Here is a 16667-nt window from a genome sequence, read left to right as displayed (position 1 = left end):
TCGGAATATACAGCTGAAGCTGAGCCGAAACTTCATCAGGTTAGTTGTTCGGTATCCTTCATTAGATTTTGAACACTTTTGTTGCTTCAAACGAACAAAATGCACAAATTACAAATGATGGACTACATGTATATCTTTTTAACTTCAAAGTAGAAAAGGGATAAACATGTACATTATGCGCATGTACATGTACAATGTATACAGCCTACACTGTACACATTGTGAATTGACAACAGTTTCGACATTTAAAAATCTCAGAAAAGGGGTGGCTCCAAGTAAATAACAAGTCACCTATCAATTATCACTGATATGAGAAATAAGAAACTTACTTGTGTTTGGAAAAAAAAAACCATAAAAAAACACTACATGTATGATCCCAAAGTTCAGATGTGCTGCATGCACAGTGCAAAAAGTCTAACCGGAGCTTATGAATATTGTAAATAATGCTTTGGGTGAGTCATGACTTATATTTAGAATAACGGGTTCACCCACTTTTCAATCTCATCATGGGAAGTACACAAGATTTTTTTTCTACTACTTGCAGCTATTACATGTACCGGTATATAGATTTTTACCTACAAATCAGTACCAAAAACTAGTCAATTCCGAAGTCAATTGAATTTCAAAGAAGAAACGGAATAAACATGTACATTGTGTGCATGTACGGTACAATGTATACATGTGTACAGCCTACACTGTACACTGATTTGACAACATGCAACCATTTCAAAATCTTAGAAAAGGGATGGCTCCAAGTAAATAATAAGTCACCTATCAATGTTCACTGATATGAGAAATTAGAAACTTACTTGTGTTTGGAAGAAAAAAAATAATAAAGAAAAAAACACTAAATGTATGATACCTGTAGTGAGATTTTATTATTATGAAAACATTTTATTATTTTGTTTAATTAATTCACTACATAGTTACCCTAATTAATTTTACATTTTAAAGTTGGACAGTGTCAGTTTTGAACGCAACCTGTCTTCATCCACCAACACATTTTGTACAGCGTGGATTAATGCTGGCTAATATAATACATGTAGTCCAAAATGATGCCCATGGCTTTTTCAATGCAATTCATTGAGGCAGCTGACAGTGCATTATCATTTCTAATTCAAAAACAGTTACACTGCAATATGCAATGAATAATGCATTGATGTGATCCCAAGCCAATTTGATTGGAGTACATCCTGAATTGTCAAACTGAACAGGTTCACTCGCTGGCCAAGGCTATAAATAGATCTGAACTGGCAGGGCAGTCTCTCACCGACTTTAACAACTACGTGTATGCATGCACCATTTGTGTACAGAACACTGGAAGATCACGCCAACGTGTTTTGCAACTACGTGTCTGTCACCATGAATACACTAAGTGAAAAGCTTCAAAATCAACCCTTATTGTGACAACATACTGTATTTAATTTGGCCATGAACAACTTTTATCAATTTCTGATAACATACTTGTGCAATCCTGATTAAACAAAGTTTTAAAATAAAGCTTTCAGTTGATGTACATGTACATGTTGTAATGCAAGGTCAGTTTTCAGATGTGGGTATTCCACCTGATTTATCTGTCCGTGACCCAAACGTTTTGTACTGTTTGCAAAGGAACCTTGTAAAACACAAGTGCCTGAGTGCCTCCATAAAAACACATATACATGTATGTGCTCGTAAATGTCCATGTACACTGTACATGTACATTTTTGTTCAAAATCAAATTTCTCTGTGACAGGGTTTTAAAAAATACACACACTGAGCACGTACCTGTACACCCCCACTTGTTTCACATGACTAGTGTGGACTTTCCATTGCTTTCGTGTAGTTAAGAAAAACCAGTGAAAAAACTAATTTTTCTCAAACTGTGAAAACTCTTTCAACCCAATTTTTTTTCTATGATTCCCTTTAGTGTTTCTCTTCATTCTGCTACGGATAAACCTAACCCAAAAATGCCTCTAAACCTGTTTTCCAGAAATGGGGAAACACTGTGTGGACGTGGGCAAGTCCACACAACGTCGGTGCTACCTACATTATGTGGACGTCTTTTGTTCGGAAGTCCACACTGCGTATGTAAGACAAGCTCACGTACATGTACTCATAACTCAATGTATGGAACAGTACACTGTTTACTGTAAATTGCACACACAAAACAGCATGAACAACACACATACGTGTACATTTGTAATGATGTACATGTACTGATGTACATTGTACATGTACATGTACATGTAAAATTCTTGGAAATTGACACTGGTTTGTGCAGGCAATAAACCTGCTGAAGTCTTCTCACCAGCTGCTCAGAGTACATGATGCATTATGTGCATGTACATGGGCACACACTACTGGTATAGGCATGGAGGAAGGAATAGGTCAGAGCAGTAGTGATTTTGTCTGTACATGTGCATTTAAGAATCCTACATGTACATGCGCATAAACAACAAATCTGATGTGATGTTATACATTTTTGTAAATGCTCAAATTAAGTCACATGATAAATAACCAGATGTTTGTACCACATAACCTTCCTCCATGGCCAAATTAATACATCTACAGTACACTGTATGTGTGTTGACAATAATACCAGGATACATCATCAAGCATCCCATACATGTAGTTTTTAAAAATAATAATTATGGAATTGTGAGTAAAATGTTCTGCAAAGATACAGGTACATAACTTGTAAAAAAGAAAAAAGAAAAGGAAGATTGTTAACCATGTTTTGACATGTTCGTAACATTAAATGTGTGTGTACAGTATGTACAGTGAACTTCATGTACATGTACACATGTACCGGTAGGTGCTCATGAATGTATTGATAACACATGCAGTAATGCGTAGTGGTACACTATCAACCTGATGTTTCAAGAAGTGTAAATTTATGCATTGTGTATACTATTAAGTATTTTTGGCAGCCGTTCCATTCGTTTGAGTTAGAATGGCAAATTTTTGACAATGAAAATATTCTGGGTCAATCAAGAGACCAAAAAGTTACTTCGTACCAAAGTACCGTACTTCCCATCTTTTTAATTAAGGCTTTTTGTAAACCGTACGTACTGGTACATGTCAATAAAAAACTTCTTGTGCAAATTTACCCAAAAGTCACATGATGTGCTGCTATGCAGTTATCCGGTGGGTACATGTACACGTCAGTACAAACCACAATTTTTCTATTCTTGTTGATCAACGGACTGTGAAAGGTTTCAAGGGAATAAAGGAATTGTAAGCCATAGAAAGTCAGTGGATATCGCTTTGCAGCTTTGCACAAAAACACACCTTCAGTACATGTACCATACATCTGCAGGTCTGTAAGTGTACATGATACTTATGTGCACATGTACAAATGTTCTTGCACAAAACGTACGTAAATGTATGCTTGCTAAATGACATGGTGTGGAGGTTTTATCCTAAAGCCATGTCACCAAAGGCCACATATCACATCCTACACTTCATCAGTTAAATTAAAATGTTTTATAATGAGTGAAAATATTAACTTACATGTACTCAAGACAACTTTAATTAAGTATAAAGTACCGGTACTGTATGAACCACAAATGAGAAGAGTAAGCTGAAAATTTGCAGTAATATGTAATGGTGTGGACAGAAACGAATAATAAACAAGTGCCACATACTGCTGAATTCGCAAAGCAGAAACAAATCTGAGATACAGAGCAACTGTACAGTATGCAATGGCTTTTCATCATCCCAAAAGTCATCTACGTTAAGGCCAAACAAATATAGTTAGAACTGCTTCCAGTTTCCCTACCAACCCTATTCTGACAGCCCCTATCCTAATTTTTTTTTTACACGAAAAATGAGAACCCACCAAAAACCATAGATTTCTACCTTTTACCCATGACTTACATGTACATGCAGACGCCTCCATATGATCGTACACAAAAAATTGGCACTTTTTTTTTAGTAAATTCCCTACCTACCTACCCTATTTTCTGATGCCATGTAAATCGCAAGCAGCACTTTTGGGGGGGGGGGGGAGCTACCGGTAATGTACATTTTTCATGTAAAGAAAATCAACAACCAATGTTAAATCCTTTTAATAGGCCTACATCAATTTATTATAGACATAAATTTGCAATGGCAAGGCATCATTGAATAGCTCCACACTATTTCTGGACTTCTGACACCTTGACATCATCAGATATGCAGCTGTACACGTTACGCCTTTGGTCATGTTGGTACAGCAGAGGCTATACACAGATACAATGTACACTTGTACAGAGAGTATCATTCGAAAAATGTGTAATGTGCTTAAAAATGAATATTAGTATCATTGAAAAAGTCTATTAAACTCAAACTTATTTGTTGTTTAGCAAGTGGTTATAGAATAGTATGAGAAATTCCACAGGTGTTTGTCGTCATCCATTACCTTCAGACCAGCTATCTTTAGTAACTTCAAGGGAATTCCCTGAGAGGGAAGCTGACATCATACATTGTACATCCATGTACATGTACACTTGCACACTGGACACATGTTTATTGTTAGTGAACTATACACAAGTTAATAGTGAAAACAAGTACACAAGTTCATTTTGTTTACCATTTACACTGTACATACCATCCTTCAAAAGTTCATTGTGTCTCTTGTAAAAAATAAATTAAAAGTGTTTCATGAAAATGTGACAATATTTGCCAAAGTTTTGTGGCATATTGCTTTGAACAGATCCTTTTATACCGGTACATGTACCGGTATGTACATGTAGAATAAAAATAAAGAAGACACTTAACTTTTCTTTTTGCAAAAATCCAAGTATATTGTCTTTTTTGGGGGGGGGGGGGGGCACCCAAAGGTAATTTCAGTGATTTAGGTTTTACCATTTATACTGCACATGACCTTGTACATTGTGCAGTTCATGTATGCATGCATGAACAACCAAAACTAAATCAAATACATGTACATGTAATTCCAAGGACTGAACCCAAGGGTGAACAAAAATTTAATGAAAACAACTAACACCAGCATTATCTGGATTTTACAATTTTTTTTACGAGTGTCTCATGCAATATGAATGGTGTAATGTTTCCTACGTCATTAACCCTAACCTTCCCAAAATCCTCCAAAACCTTCTTTGCAAAAGGAAAGTTTTTGCAGGATTTAGGCTATGCGGCAATTTACTGATTTCGGAGGATGCCCTGTTTTGAGGTCTTATACATTGTACCACTACCAGACCTTGTGTTGTTTATGCTCAGCTGTGCATAAATTTAGGCCTAGACTATACTTGAAATCCTCTGCACTGCTCCAGGATGTCTCTGGCTCTGCATATTGACAGTGATTGTCATAGGATTTTGCAGGATTGAGGCAGTAGTCACCCATCCAAGGACCACAATCAAGAAATAATGGAGGATTTTGAGGGATTGAGGCTGTATGCAATTTTTACATGGAGGCAGTTGCAGGAGTTTGCAGGATTGAGGTGAAATCCTAGCAAAACGCCTAGGGAGTTAACGTATGGTTAAGCTGAACATTGCACTTTGCATCCCATTACAATGTAACTGTTCCAGTATGTAGTATGTCGTCATAATATTAATGTGAAGATTGCGTGAAATCCTAGACATTGTACCCCCGGTATCTGCAGAATGAGAGTGTAACGTACATGTGCATACACTCCTCCAAGACGTTATTTCAGGATGTCAACATTACAATCCTGCTTGTTCCCTTCTTCTGGAATCAAATAATTGTTTTTCTAAACTATAGATGTAACAAAATCAAAATTAGGCACCATCATCATGTCAATATATGGACTTTGCACTACATGTATGTGTTAAATTGCAATTGAACACAACTTCATGACTTCAGTACCCAATGCCTTGTAAGAGAATGCAGTACATGTATGTTGTGTTACACACGTTACATAATACATGTACACACGTAACAACATGTACATACAGGTTTGCAAAGACAGTATCCTCCACCTCCCCATCTTAGTAATTCACAGAATGGTAGAATGATCTAACAGTAACAATGGAGTTCCTTGTAACTAAATGGACAGTGCTCTAATCCCCAATCCAACAAGGAACTGAAAGAGTGCTCTTAGTCTTTTGTAACAATGGTGATGCTCTGCAAAATGAGTGCATTGTCCTGATGTTCATTGTTCAAAAAAGAGTAGCCCCTGTCTTCAAGATTGCATGCAATGTTTTGATGTCCATTGTTACAAAGAGACTGAGTGAATTTAACAGACACTTCAACTCACTTCTGCCATGTGATGCAACAATGCCACACTTGTTTCAAGCATGGATCTAACTCTAAGCATGGAGCTATAAAAAGGAGGAACCTACCACAGTACATGTATGGTATGCAATGATTTCTGTTTCTCAATGTACATGTATGGATACATGGGTCATTCTATAAATTCAGGGTTCGTAGTGTGACATTTTTCCCATTCTTGTCACCTTGATACTGTTTAATTTGCCAGTCAAGTAGTTTGCTCTTCATTTTCCCTCTTGGATAACGACTGCAAATACCTCAGGATTATAAAAATCATAATGTCAGATTTAACAGGGACAGGAAAAAAATGCGTATGCCAAATTTATAAAATGACTCACAAACATATTTGTACAATCATTGTTCATGATAAAACAGCCACAATCTACCGGTTTACAAGGTACTTGTACATGTACTTTGAAACATACTTTTAAGATTTTCTGTCCCATAATGACAAAATTTGAAGCGCTAATTATGTATATTATTTAATATTGGGAAAAAAAGGTAAACAAATATCTCAAATCCCAACACAAACTTGAACATATATCTAGCAAGGATTTAAGCCATGCACTTTTTTTTCTGCGACTTGAAAATTCAGATTTGAAAATTCAAAATAATTTCTGAATGACACTAAGAAAGCCCTTCTGGTTTACATCATAAGAGTATACAAGTAGGGCTTTTATTTTTAAAAAAAATGCATCACTTACTATTGCTGGACTTGAGGTCTCGGTGAATCAGAGGTATGGGTGCATCCGAATGAAGGTAGTGCATACCTTCAGCAATCTGGTATGCCCACTCAACGAGAACGTCAGGGGGCAACCCCAACTTTTTGCAGTTGTTACTCAGCACTCTATTCAAAGCCCCACCCCTGGCATATTCCATTACCAGGCATATATTTGGCTCCACCAAGCATGCTCCCTTGAGCGTGATGATGTTCGGATGTGACAGTAAACTGAAGAGTTTTGCTTCTTGTCGCACATTGTCCATGATTTCGCCTAAATCCTGTTCAGTGTCTGTCCGTGCAGCTTTCACGGCAACCTCCTCTCCCGCACAAATGCCTCTGTAGACCTTCCCAAATCCGCCCACTCCAATCACCTCACTGAGGACGATGTCATCAAAGTTGATTTCCGTAACCCCAAAGTTCTTCTCCTTTTGAAGTAGTACGTGGGGCTGGCTGACATAGTTACTGGGGAATATCCCCTCTTTGTCGCGGACCTTTCCTGTCCACCATCCATCATCTCCAGACACAGACACCTCCTTGGAAATGACTTCTACAAGATCCCCACGATGGAGCGTAAGCTCGTCCTCCGCTGTTGCCTCGTAGTCATAAATGACTGTGCACAAACTTGTTCCATTTTCCTTGGATTCATGTTTTTTGGAAGCTCCTGGTGATTCAGGGACACTCTGTAGAGGATCCATCGTGCCCATGGAAGTCCTGTCTCCCACAGGGGACATTCGAGGACCGGTATCACTAGGCTAGACTTAGCCTGTTTCTGCTGTGCTGACAAAGGGTCAATATTGACTAAGGAGTTACTTGGGGGGAACACAGTTGTCGCAGTCTTCATGTCACATAAATATCTGACAGAGAAAAACAAAATCACTGTATTTAAATTGTTAAACATTTTAACATCCATGATTTAAAAAAAAATAACTTTTTAATACTTCAAATGTTTTTGGAGTACTATAAATACATACAGTACTCAAGTTTTGACTGCAGGGCCACTAGTATGTCTGGTCATGCCTCCTAAGAGACGTTAAGACAAGGTAACGTGCATAATGTCTAGGGTTATACATGTACTTCCCTCTGGTGTCCAACTAACGCACCAACCGTGTGTATACATGTCCAACTGCTGGGAAAGAATGTTGCGACCTGACGCTGCTTTTTTCCTTCATATAGCATCTCAATGAAGGTCAGTCATTGCAACAATGAGGATAAGACATGAATCTGGGACTGGGAAATATTTCCAATTTTGTTAGGAAATACTTAGAAATTGTTCTTGACTCTCCATAGACTTTGTACACATCCGCTGAAGTAGCGTCAGGTTGCAACATTCGTTCCCCAAACGGTTGCGTAACGATATCAGTTGAAAATCGCATTATGGCTGCTTTGACCCAACTTATCACCTTTTTAACATTCGGACGTGGTTAAAAAGGCGATAAGTTGGGTCCAAGTTACTCGGACTAGGCCCCCAGCAACACAAGGCCCACATCAGTAGAAAAGTGGCTTCAGGAAACCCTGGGTTTATCTAAAGTTATGGAAAAAATGTTGCAACCTGACGCCACTTTTTTTCATAGGCCTATATCATCTCAATGAAGCCTGAAGGTCAGTCATTGCAAAAATGATGATAAAAATGAACCTGGGACTGAGAAACATTTACAATGAAATGTTGTTTATTTAGGAAATACTAAGAAAATGTTCTTCACTCTGGAAAGATTCCCATATCTGGCCATCACTAATTTTTCCCATCAGTGACCTATCAGTCATCAGAAAGTGACAAAATGTCCTAAAAAGTCAAATTTAGCAGGAAAAATATGTAGTCATTTACTGAGATAACACAAATTTTCAGACCAGTCTCATACATTGTAGGGTTTGTGCACAGGGTGACAAGTGATGGCCAGATATGGGAATCTTTCTTTGAAAGTAATTGAAGGAAAGAATGTTGCAACCTGACTCCATATCGTCATACATATATCATCTCGGATTACTTGTACCTTATCTTTAGGACACCTCTATTTTTTACCAGTTCTGTTCAAAACTGACTTTTGCTGAAGCAGTCTTTTTTCTTCAGATAAATTCATGATAGTTGTAATTTTGAAAGCACTTTCAAAGAATATGTGACTTTCCTACCATTGCAGTTCGCCATCTTGCTTTTTTGGTCTATTTTCTGTTTGTCATCGTCATCTTTTACCCCTTAGTTTCCCTCATAAATCAAAGCCTTGCCCTCTTTCCACAAAATTAAACCCGCTGATAATAGTGATATTCAAGAAGGTGTCACTGCCAACTGTTCAAATGTGTCAAGAAATTTCAGAATGTCACTTTTGAGTGTCATTTAGTCAGCTGTTTTGGTGAGTCTTTTAACCTTATGGAGTACCGAAGTGAGAACGTTACGCGCACAAAATGTGTGTGAAAGACATTAGCGCGTGATTCAGCCCGTGAACAAACACGCGTGCGTACTCAATTCGTTTACACTACACTTTCTGGTTCTAAATGACGTCACACTTCGGTCATCCATAGGAACAGGGTCCTAAAGGTTAGGATTACCATCATCTCAATGAAGGTCATTAATTGCAAAAATGATGATAAGACATTAAATCTGGGACTGAGACATATTTCCAGTTTTGTTAGGAAATACTTAGCAAATTTTCTAGACTCTCCATAGACTTTGTACACAATCGCTGAAGTGGCGTCAGGTTGCAACATTTTTTCCTAATGTAATTGAACACATGTCATAGGCCTATACGGAAAGATTCCCATATCTGGCCATCAGTAATTTATCCATTAAATGACCTATCACTATCTATACATAGTAGTACTAGTGTAGTACCAAATCAGCCATCAAAAAGTGATATGCCCAATTGCATTAAGTCAAAATTAACACTGACTACAGTAATAGTAATAATTAACAGGGACAAATTTAGAATTTTTAGGCCTAATGAGAAAACACTTAGAAATTTTCAGACCAGTCCCATTGGGTTTATGCACAGGGTGACAAGTAATGGCCAGATATGGGAATCTTTCCACATATATTCCCAAAACATAACCGCAAAATAGCGTAACTGGTCAAGGTTATACTGCGTGCCATTTGTTGTACATAAAACAGACGAATAACTATGCGCCAGCGCCAGTCTGATCTGACACTGCAGGAAAAATGGAGCAACTATTTCTCCATTTAGAAAGACAAACAATACATTATATTTATTTTTAATTACTATAAAGACATACAACTTACATGCAACATACTTTTGAGACAGTTTTAAAATCGCCATGAAGAAATATTAACGAGAAATTATACGTCAATTTCCGCCCCAGGTACGACGATAACAGCACGGCCATGTCATCGATAATCTCCGCTCCGTGAATATATTTTTTACCTTCGCCGTCGCGCACTTTGACCCGTTGGCAGCAGACGTTCTTTTTTTGCGGTCACAAACTGTGATTGCTGATTGGATAACTTCGACAAGTCATGCATATGCAGATCTTGTCGTTGTTAATCAAGCTTCCAAAACTGACATTTTGTTTGTTTGGATTTATTTGTCTGTGTTGAAATAAAGACAAAAATGAACAAAAAATGGTAAAACATTGAATAAAACTTTACAAACTTTCATTCTTAACTTCTAAATTTTGGGTTACTTTTGTATGTCGCCATTCTCCTTCCAGCGGGTGAAAAAAAAGACGGGTGCCGTTTTCCATAGTTCCTAGACGTACATTGTCAAATTGCATACGCGATGGGGGTCAGACAAGTCGACCGTTGAGACAACTCGACTCGGGACAAGTCGACCGTTGAGACAACTCGACCGTTGAGACAACTCGACCGTATGTGCGATAAATGGAAAGACAAGTCGACCGTTGAGACATGTCGCCTCGCATGATTTTGGGCCTAGTTTTGGGGATAGTACCGGGGATTTTGACGGCGGCTGATCGCCGTTTGGGAGTTATGACACATTACTTTGTTTTGTTGCATAGAGCAGAGCCGATATAGCGCGATTGTCCGTGCACATGCACATCGTTCGTTTTTGCCGGGCCTGTGCGCGCATCTCCGGTCAACCGCGTGGCCGTACCGTGCACGTGCCGTGCACGTTAGCTGTCTCAACGGTCGAGTTGTCCCGAGTCGAGTTGTCTTAACGGTCGACTTGTCTCAACGGTCGAGTTGTCTCAACGGTCGACTTGTCCCGAGTCGAGTTGTCTCAACGGTCGACTTGTCTGACATCCACACGAACGCCTACTGCAAAATTGAAAATGGCTGCTGCAATGTGCAATGTTGACCAAGGAATGGAGTGATCTCTGATAAATTCAGTTGGGCAACTCGGCTTTTTACGGCCAGGGTCTCTCCCTTCGTGTTACTCAAGATGGGTTCACACACGCTAGAAGTGTTACGCCAGGGCTTGTGGGGTTCTTTAACCGGGGGATGGTATTTTGACCCACACCAGAGTATTTTTTGCAACACACTCCACCTGTATTTGTGGCTCTTCCTGTTGTTTTTCCCATTGGGTTTGTACATGGTAAGTTATACAATTACAAGTCATACTCATTAAGTTCGGCATGATGACGGTGAACATGAATGATCATGATTTCACATTGACATGTTTTTATGTACGGTCAATTTGTATATTTGTTTACATTGTGATTTTTGTGAACATGTCATGGTAACATTATATTTTAGAAGGAACTCTCGTGGAGTGCCTTCTAATTCTAGAACTAGAACTTCAGTCATCAGTCATGTCAGTAGAAGTATTATTTTACATTCCTTTCCACAGGTGACAGGTTGGTCGTGTTGGTCTGGCGACGTGTCATGCCAAAAACTGTCCGGTCATGCCGGTGCTAAATAGTGTCCGGTCATTGGCGATCATGTAGTCCTAGACCTAGTGTGGGGCCGACTCTTTAGTTTTGATCAAATTCAAGTCAAGGGACAAGGGTTGTTTTTTGTCATTTAAAAACAAGGTTTTCAACCAAATGTCTCTCAATTCTAAAGACATTATTTTGGGTAATTTTGTACAGTTTCTTGGTGTAGAAATTGTGTTATTTAATACACGATTTACGGTCAACGGTTGGTGCCATGTGAATCAGAGCGGTATTGCGCGTGGACGGTACATCGCAGTGATCACAGTCTTTATTTCTGTGTTGCATTTTATTGTCGTCAACGTTATTTTATCCCCACATTTCCCTCAAAAGTTCAATTCAACTGTAACTTTTTTATCTGTTATTACACCGATTTGTATAATTTGTTTTGACATAATATATTAAGTTTGGAAGTTCTTTTCCCTGTTGTGCTCTTTCTTGCAATCTGCGCAATCTTAAGAATGAGCGCGCATTCTGAAAAACGAGCACGCATTCTTAAGAATGAGCACGCAATCTGAAGAATGAGTGCTCATTCTTAAGATTGCGTGGGAATATTACTTGCGCAATTTATGAATTTTGCGCAATCTTAACAAACACTGCACATCATTACTATGTTAAATTAAACGTATTAGAGGTTAATGGGGAAATAATCATATGACGAGAAAAGAAAATGATTTATGCTTCTGTACCCTTTGAACTGCGATAATTTGAATTCAATTAAAGCTGCTTTTTTCTGTCCCCCATGGGAAGTTTTGTAATAACGGAGGACAGGGAACTAGTCTGGGAAGTGCTTTGTTTATTCTAGACAAGTTACATGTCCCTCACCATACATGTACGCATGCTGAGTGATAAGGAATACGTTATATGTTTGTGTTATCAGAATTCTTTCCACCAAACTATTATGTCTCTTATTATTTCCCCCAATACGCATAATACTTTCATGGCTACTTTACATTGTTATGTCTTTTCCCTAGTGAATTCGCATTGCCACAGTATAATTATTTAAGTACGGCCCAAGAATTAATCAGTGAACGAAGATGCAGCTAGACTTTACTGAGGCATAATCCATTGTAAAACTACTAAAAATTAATAATCCTTTAAAGCCATGTAAAGTGGTGTAGTCCAAACCTTGCCTCCTGGAGTGGTTCTGAGGGATCTGTACTCAAAAGTAAATATTCAGACTTTTTACTTCCCCTTAGAAAAAAAAACCAGGAAAAATATACTCTAAAGCCATACATAGTTTACAATTTATGATGAACAGTGAATGGAGCCTGTTGTAAAAAGTCTCAAGTCCAACACTTGTAATTGTACTGCAAGATTAGGATCTGTGGTCATAATGAAAGAACTGCATCCACTTATCACGTTATCTCCCCTCCCCCCCCCCCCCAAAAGAGAAAATTGCCCCCCTACAGTCTTTCCTTGACAGTCTGGCTCAAAATTTGATGTTTGAAATGCATCAAACTGTCAGATGTACACAAACAAGGTTTTCCCAATGTTTTCTCCATGAGTGTAAGACATGTGGAATTACAGTAACCAGACCTTTGCAATAAGGAAGTTTAACAATCTAAAACATGATTTTGTTTTGTGACATGTGGCAGAATAGAATGTAAACCTTTAAGGTGCCGAATGTGCACTTTGAAGGTGCTTAATGTGCACCTTTAATGTGTGAATGTGCACATTTAAGGTGTGAATGTGCACATTTAAGGTGTGAATGTGCACATTTAAGGTGCTGAATGTTCACATTTAAGGTGTGAATGTGCACATTTAAGGTGTGAATGTGCACATTTAAGGTGTGAATGTGCACATTTAAGGTGCTGAATGTGCACATTTAAGGTGCTGAATGTGCACTTTTAAGGTGCTGGATGTGCACCTTTAATGTGTGAATGTGCACATTTAAGGTGTGAATGTGCACCTTTAACGTGCTTAATATGCACCTTTAAGGTTTTACTTAACCCTGCAAATTGCATTACTCTGATCACATGAAATTCCAATGAAGTACTCGTGTAAATGAATTGTAAATGGATTATATGTCTGAGCTCTCTGTGTATCTGTACACATAAGGTACATGTACGTTATGCATGACTTTTTTCCTCTAAGTTAATTCAATGCTGAAAATGTCATTCCTCACAAGAACCAAGTTAACATGCATTGGGTATGTGTACTGGTTCTTGTATACTGTGCAGTGTACAGTATGTCCCCATGAGGTCAATTTTGAAAATTTTGGGTTGTGCAGATACTCCTAAGCCTTGGCCTCAACCCCTATGAGTTTCACTTAATTTCAGTCACGCATCACTACACAACTGTCAATTGATCACAACAACATTTTGAACCCTGTGACCAAGTTCCTTGCCTTATCCAATTTCAGTACTGTGTTACAAAATGTAAGTAAAGGTGTATTAAATCCTTTATGTTGTGAAAAGGGCTGCAGTTGGGATTGGAATCATTTGCCTGGCTGTCAGTCATCATGGCAAGACCTCAGTTTAATGCTCAAGGGCAAATGATTCCAATCCCAAACCACATCAGCCTTTTCTTCTCAACATGCAGGATTTTACACAGCTTACATAAAACAGCACTGAAATTGATTTAAGGCATGGAACTTGGTCACAGTGTCCAAAAATGTTGTTGTGATCAATTGACAATTGTGCAGTGATGCGTGACTGAAATTAAATGAAACTGATAGGGGTTGAGGCCAAGGCCTAGGAGTATCTGCACAACCAAACATGTTCAAAATTGACGTCATATTTTTGTAGTTATTTAAAAACAGTCAGACGGACAGTTTTTGGGGACATATTGTAGACAACCATACAGCTCTATCATTTAACTTTATACATCACTATATATCCAGCGCCAAGCTTATTAACCTTAATGAACATACCCTGCCTGATCATCTTCAATTGCAGTTCGAATTTGTTACACCGTCTGAGGCCGGGAGATAATTAAAAGAAAGGGATAGTTAATCAGAATGACAGAATAGATGATGCAGGAAGACTACAGAACCTCCATAAAAACTTGGAGCAATGGAATGATTTAATAGCTAAAGTCTGTAGGACTTGTGCCTGTTAGCTCTAATTGATTGATTTTTTTTCTCAAACAGGTGAATTTGCATAGGCCTAATTGTTTTGCCCTTTCCCACCAATGTTAACCCTAACTCCCTAGGGGGTGTGCAAAATCATATTAAAATTGGAGGATTCAGGACTATTAGGGATAGCTATTGATGAATTGTATAAGAAATCAAAGACCTTTTTGCATTTTACTTGAAAGAGTGAAACAAGAAGCGATGTTTAGGTTACATGTGGATGTTCCAAAAGCTTCACCTGAACAGCTGAATCTTAGTAATTGTTTTGACTTGTGTAATTCCATCAGCCAGTCTCCATAGTTTCCTGTACAATCTTCTGTCTTCAGACTTTTTCCTGACTTATGCTCGTGTGAATTAAACATCGAGAAACTCCAGATTTGGGTTTTACCTATATATTGGGTTTGTCGCTCACTGATATATTACTACTGTGTACTCAGTGCCTCACTCTATACTGAGTTGTCCATGAGCTTACAGGGGAAAAAAATAAGCATGAGATAACTTGTGTAGAAGTTGATGAACCCACGGCCTCCTGCTTACTAGTGCAGACCAAGGGCGGATCCAGGGAAAGGGGGCCATGCCCCCCCCCCCCCCAAGCGAAACCAATTTGTTTTTGTTTTTATGTGACATCGCAATAAAGGCAGGCAATGAGTACACCACCATCTTTTCCTCAAAAAAACATTGGTTAAAGTGGTCAGAAATTGCCTCAGATCGCACCACAAAGCATCTAGAATCCACAATTTTTGACCAATCCAAAATTTTTGGTCAAATTTTTCACCCACTTTTTGGGGGGACTAACATTTTTTTTGGCCCCCCAAAAATTGTGTTCTGGATCCGCCCTTGGTGCAGACGTCTCAACCACTTGACTACCAAGCTTGCCGGGGTCGGCTAGCTGGTTCAAATCTAATGTAGCAGGGGTTACAGCAAACAAAATCTTGTACGTGTTCATGTACAAAGCAGTGGGTTCTCGACCGATAGTAATGGGTAAACTGTCTGAGGTATTTATGAATACCCAGTAACTTAGAGAAACAATAACCTAGCTTGTCAGCTCTAGCAAAAACCTGAATGCCGTAAGACCAGTGATAACAATTTTCAATGTTTGATTTTTTTTTAAAAGTAAAGCCATTATTGTGTTTGGCTTTCATGCAGGCTTTTCCCCCCTTCCCAACGATATGGGCCACCTACTGCGTCTTGACCGCCGTCGTCTTTTCCTGCATCAAGTTCGTCAGCCACCGCATGCATGTGACCTTCGATGCCGGGGAGGAGGCAGCCCCGGCGGGGCAAGCAGAGGAGGAGAAGCCCAGCGAGGACGATGGCAAAGACAGGGAGGCTGGGGAGAATGAGAACGAGTTCAGCACTAGCAGCCATCAGAGGACCAAGTTTGGGTGAGTAATCACAGAGACCATGGGCGGAGCCATGTTTGCAGCCGACTCTTTGGATAAAACTCATTGAGACAATGGTTACTTTCCTTATTTGAAATCCATTGCAAATTGCCTGAAAGAATTTCCTCTCTTGAGTCCAGTAGTTAGTTTTACCGGCCAAATTCTGCCCAGTAAAATTGTCCAGGTCCAGAAATCCGTTAATCTGGGTAGACCATGAAGGTCACTCTTAAAAGGAATGTACATCATTGGCTTTTGCTGTAATTTTCAGAAATGAACTATTTGAGGGGTTAGTATAATAGATCAAATATTGTTTAACTGACATGTTTGAAGTTTTGTGTTCGAAAATGCTGGAAAAACCAAGAAAAACAAAAATATTTAAGTAGTCTGGTTCTCTGACTCAACTAAAGATAAAATGGATCAATTTATAGATGTCGGAAAATT

At 38.7% G+C, this 16667-nt stretch overlaps 2 protein-coding genes across 4 annotated transcripts in view; one reads left to right on the top strand and one right to left on the bottom strand.

Annotated features, from left to right (window-relative positions):
• Positions 1-10315, bottom strand: part of LOC119744248 (mitogen-activated protein kinase kinase kinase 10-like) — a 39588-nt gene extending 29273 nt beyond the window's left edge. Inside the window, exons 1-2 of one of the 2 annotated variants that reach the window (XM_038220097.1) lie at positions 10165-10315; positions 6922-7792 (exon numbers count right to left, since the gene is read on the bottom strand). In XM_038220097.1, coding sequence (XP_038076025.1) covers positions 6922-7669 — 748 coding nt within the window. In that variant the 5' untranslated portion in view covers positions 7670-7792; positions 10165-10315. The remainder of the gene's footprint in view (positions 1-6921; positions 7793-10164) is intronic. The other variant, XM_038220099.1, reaches the window with a different exon arrangement.
• Positions 10316-11192: 877 nt separating this feature from the next.
• Positions 11193-16667, top strand: part of LOC119744724 (pecanex-like protein 1) — a 50871-nt gene continuing 45396 nt past the window's right edge. For both annotated transcript variants that reach the window (XM_038220802.1, XM_038220801.1), the window contains exons 1-2: positions 11193-11434; positions 15994-16229. In XM_038220802.1, the coding sequence (XP_038076730.1) occupies positions 11282-11434; positions 15994-16229 (389 nt within the window). In that variant the 5' untranslated portion in view covers positions 11193-11281. The remainder of the gene's footprint in view (positions 11435-15993; positions 16230-16667) is intronic.

Source organism: Patiria miniata, unplaced genomic scaffold, assembly GCF_015706575.1.
Source record: "Patiria miniata isolate m_02_andy unplaced genomic scaffold, ASM1570657v1 HiC_scaffold_7, whole genome shotgun sequence".
NCBI classification, from domain to species: domain Eukaryota; kingdom Metazoa; phylum Echinodermata; class Asteroidea; order Valvatida; family Asterinidae; genus Patiria; species Patiria miniata.
Note: the sequence above shows the minus strand (reverse complement) of the source record. Positions and strands in the feature narration are given on the sequence as shown.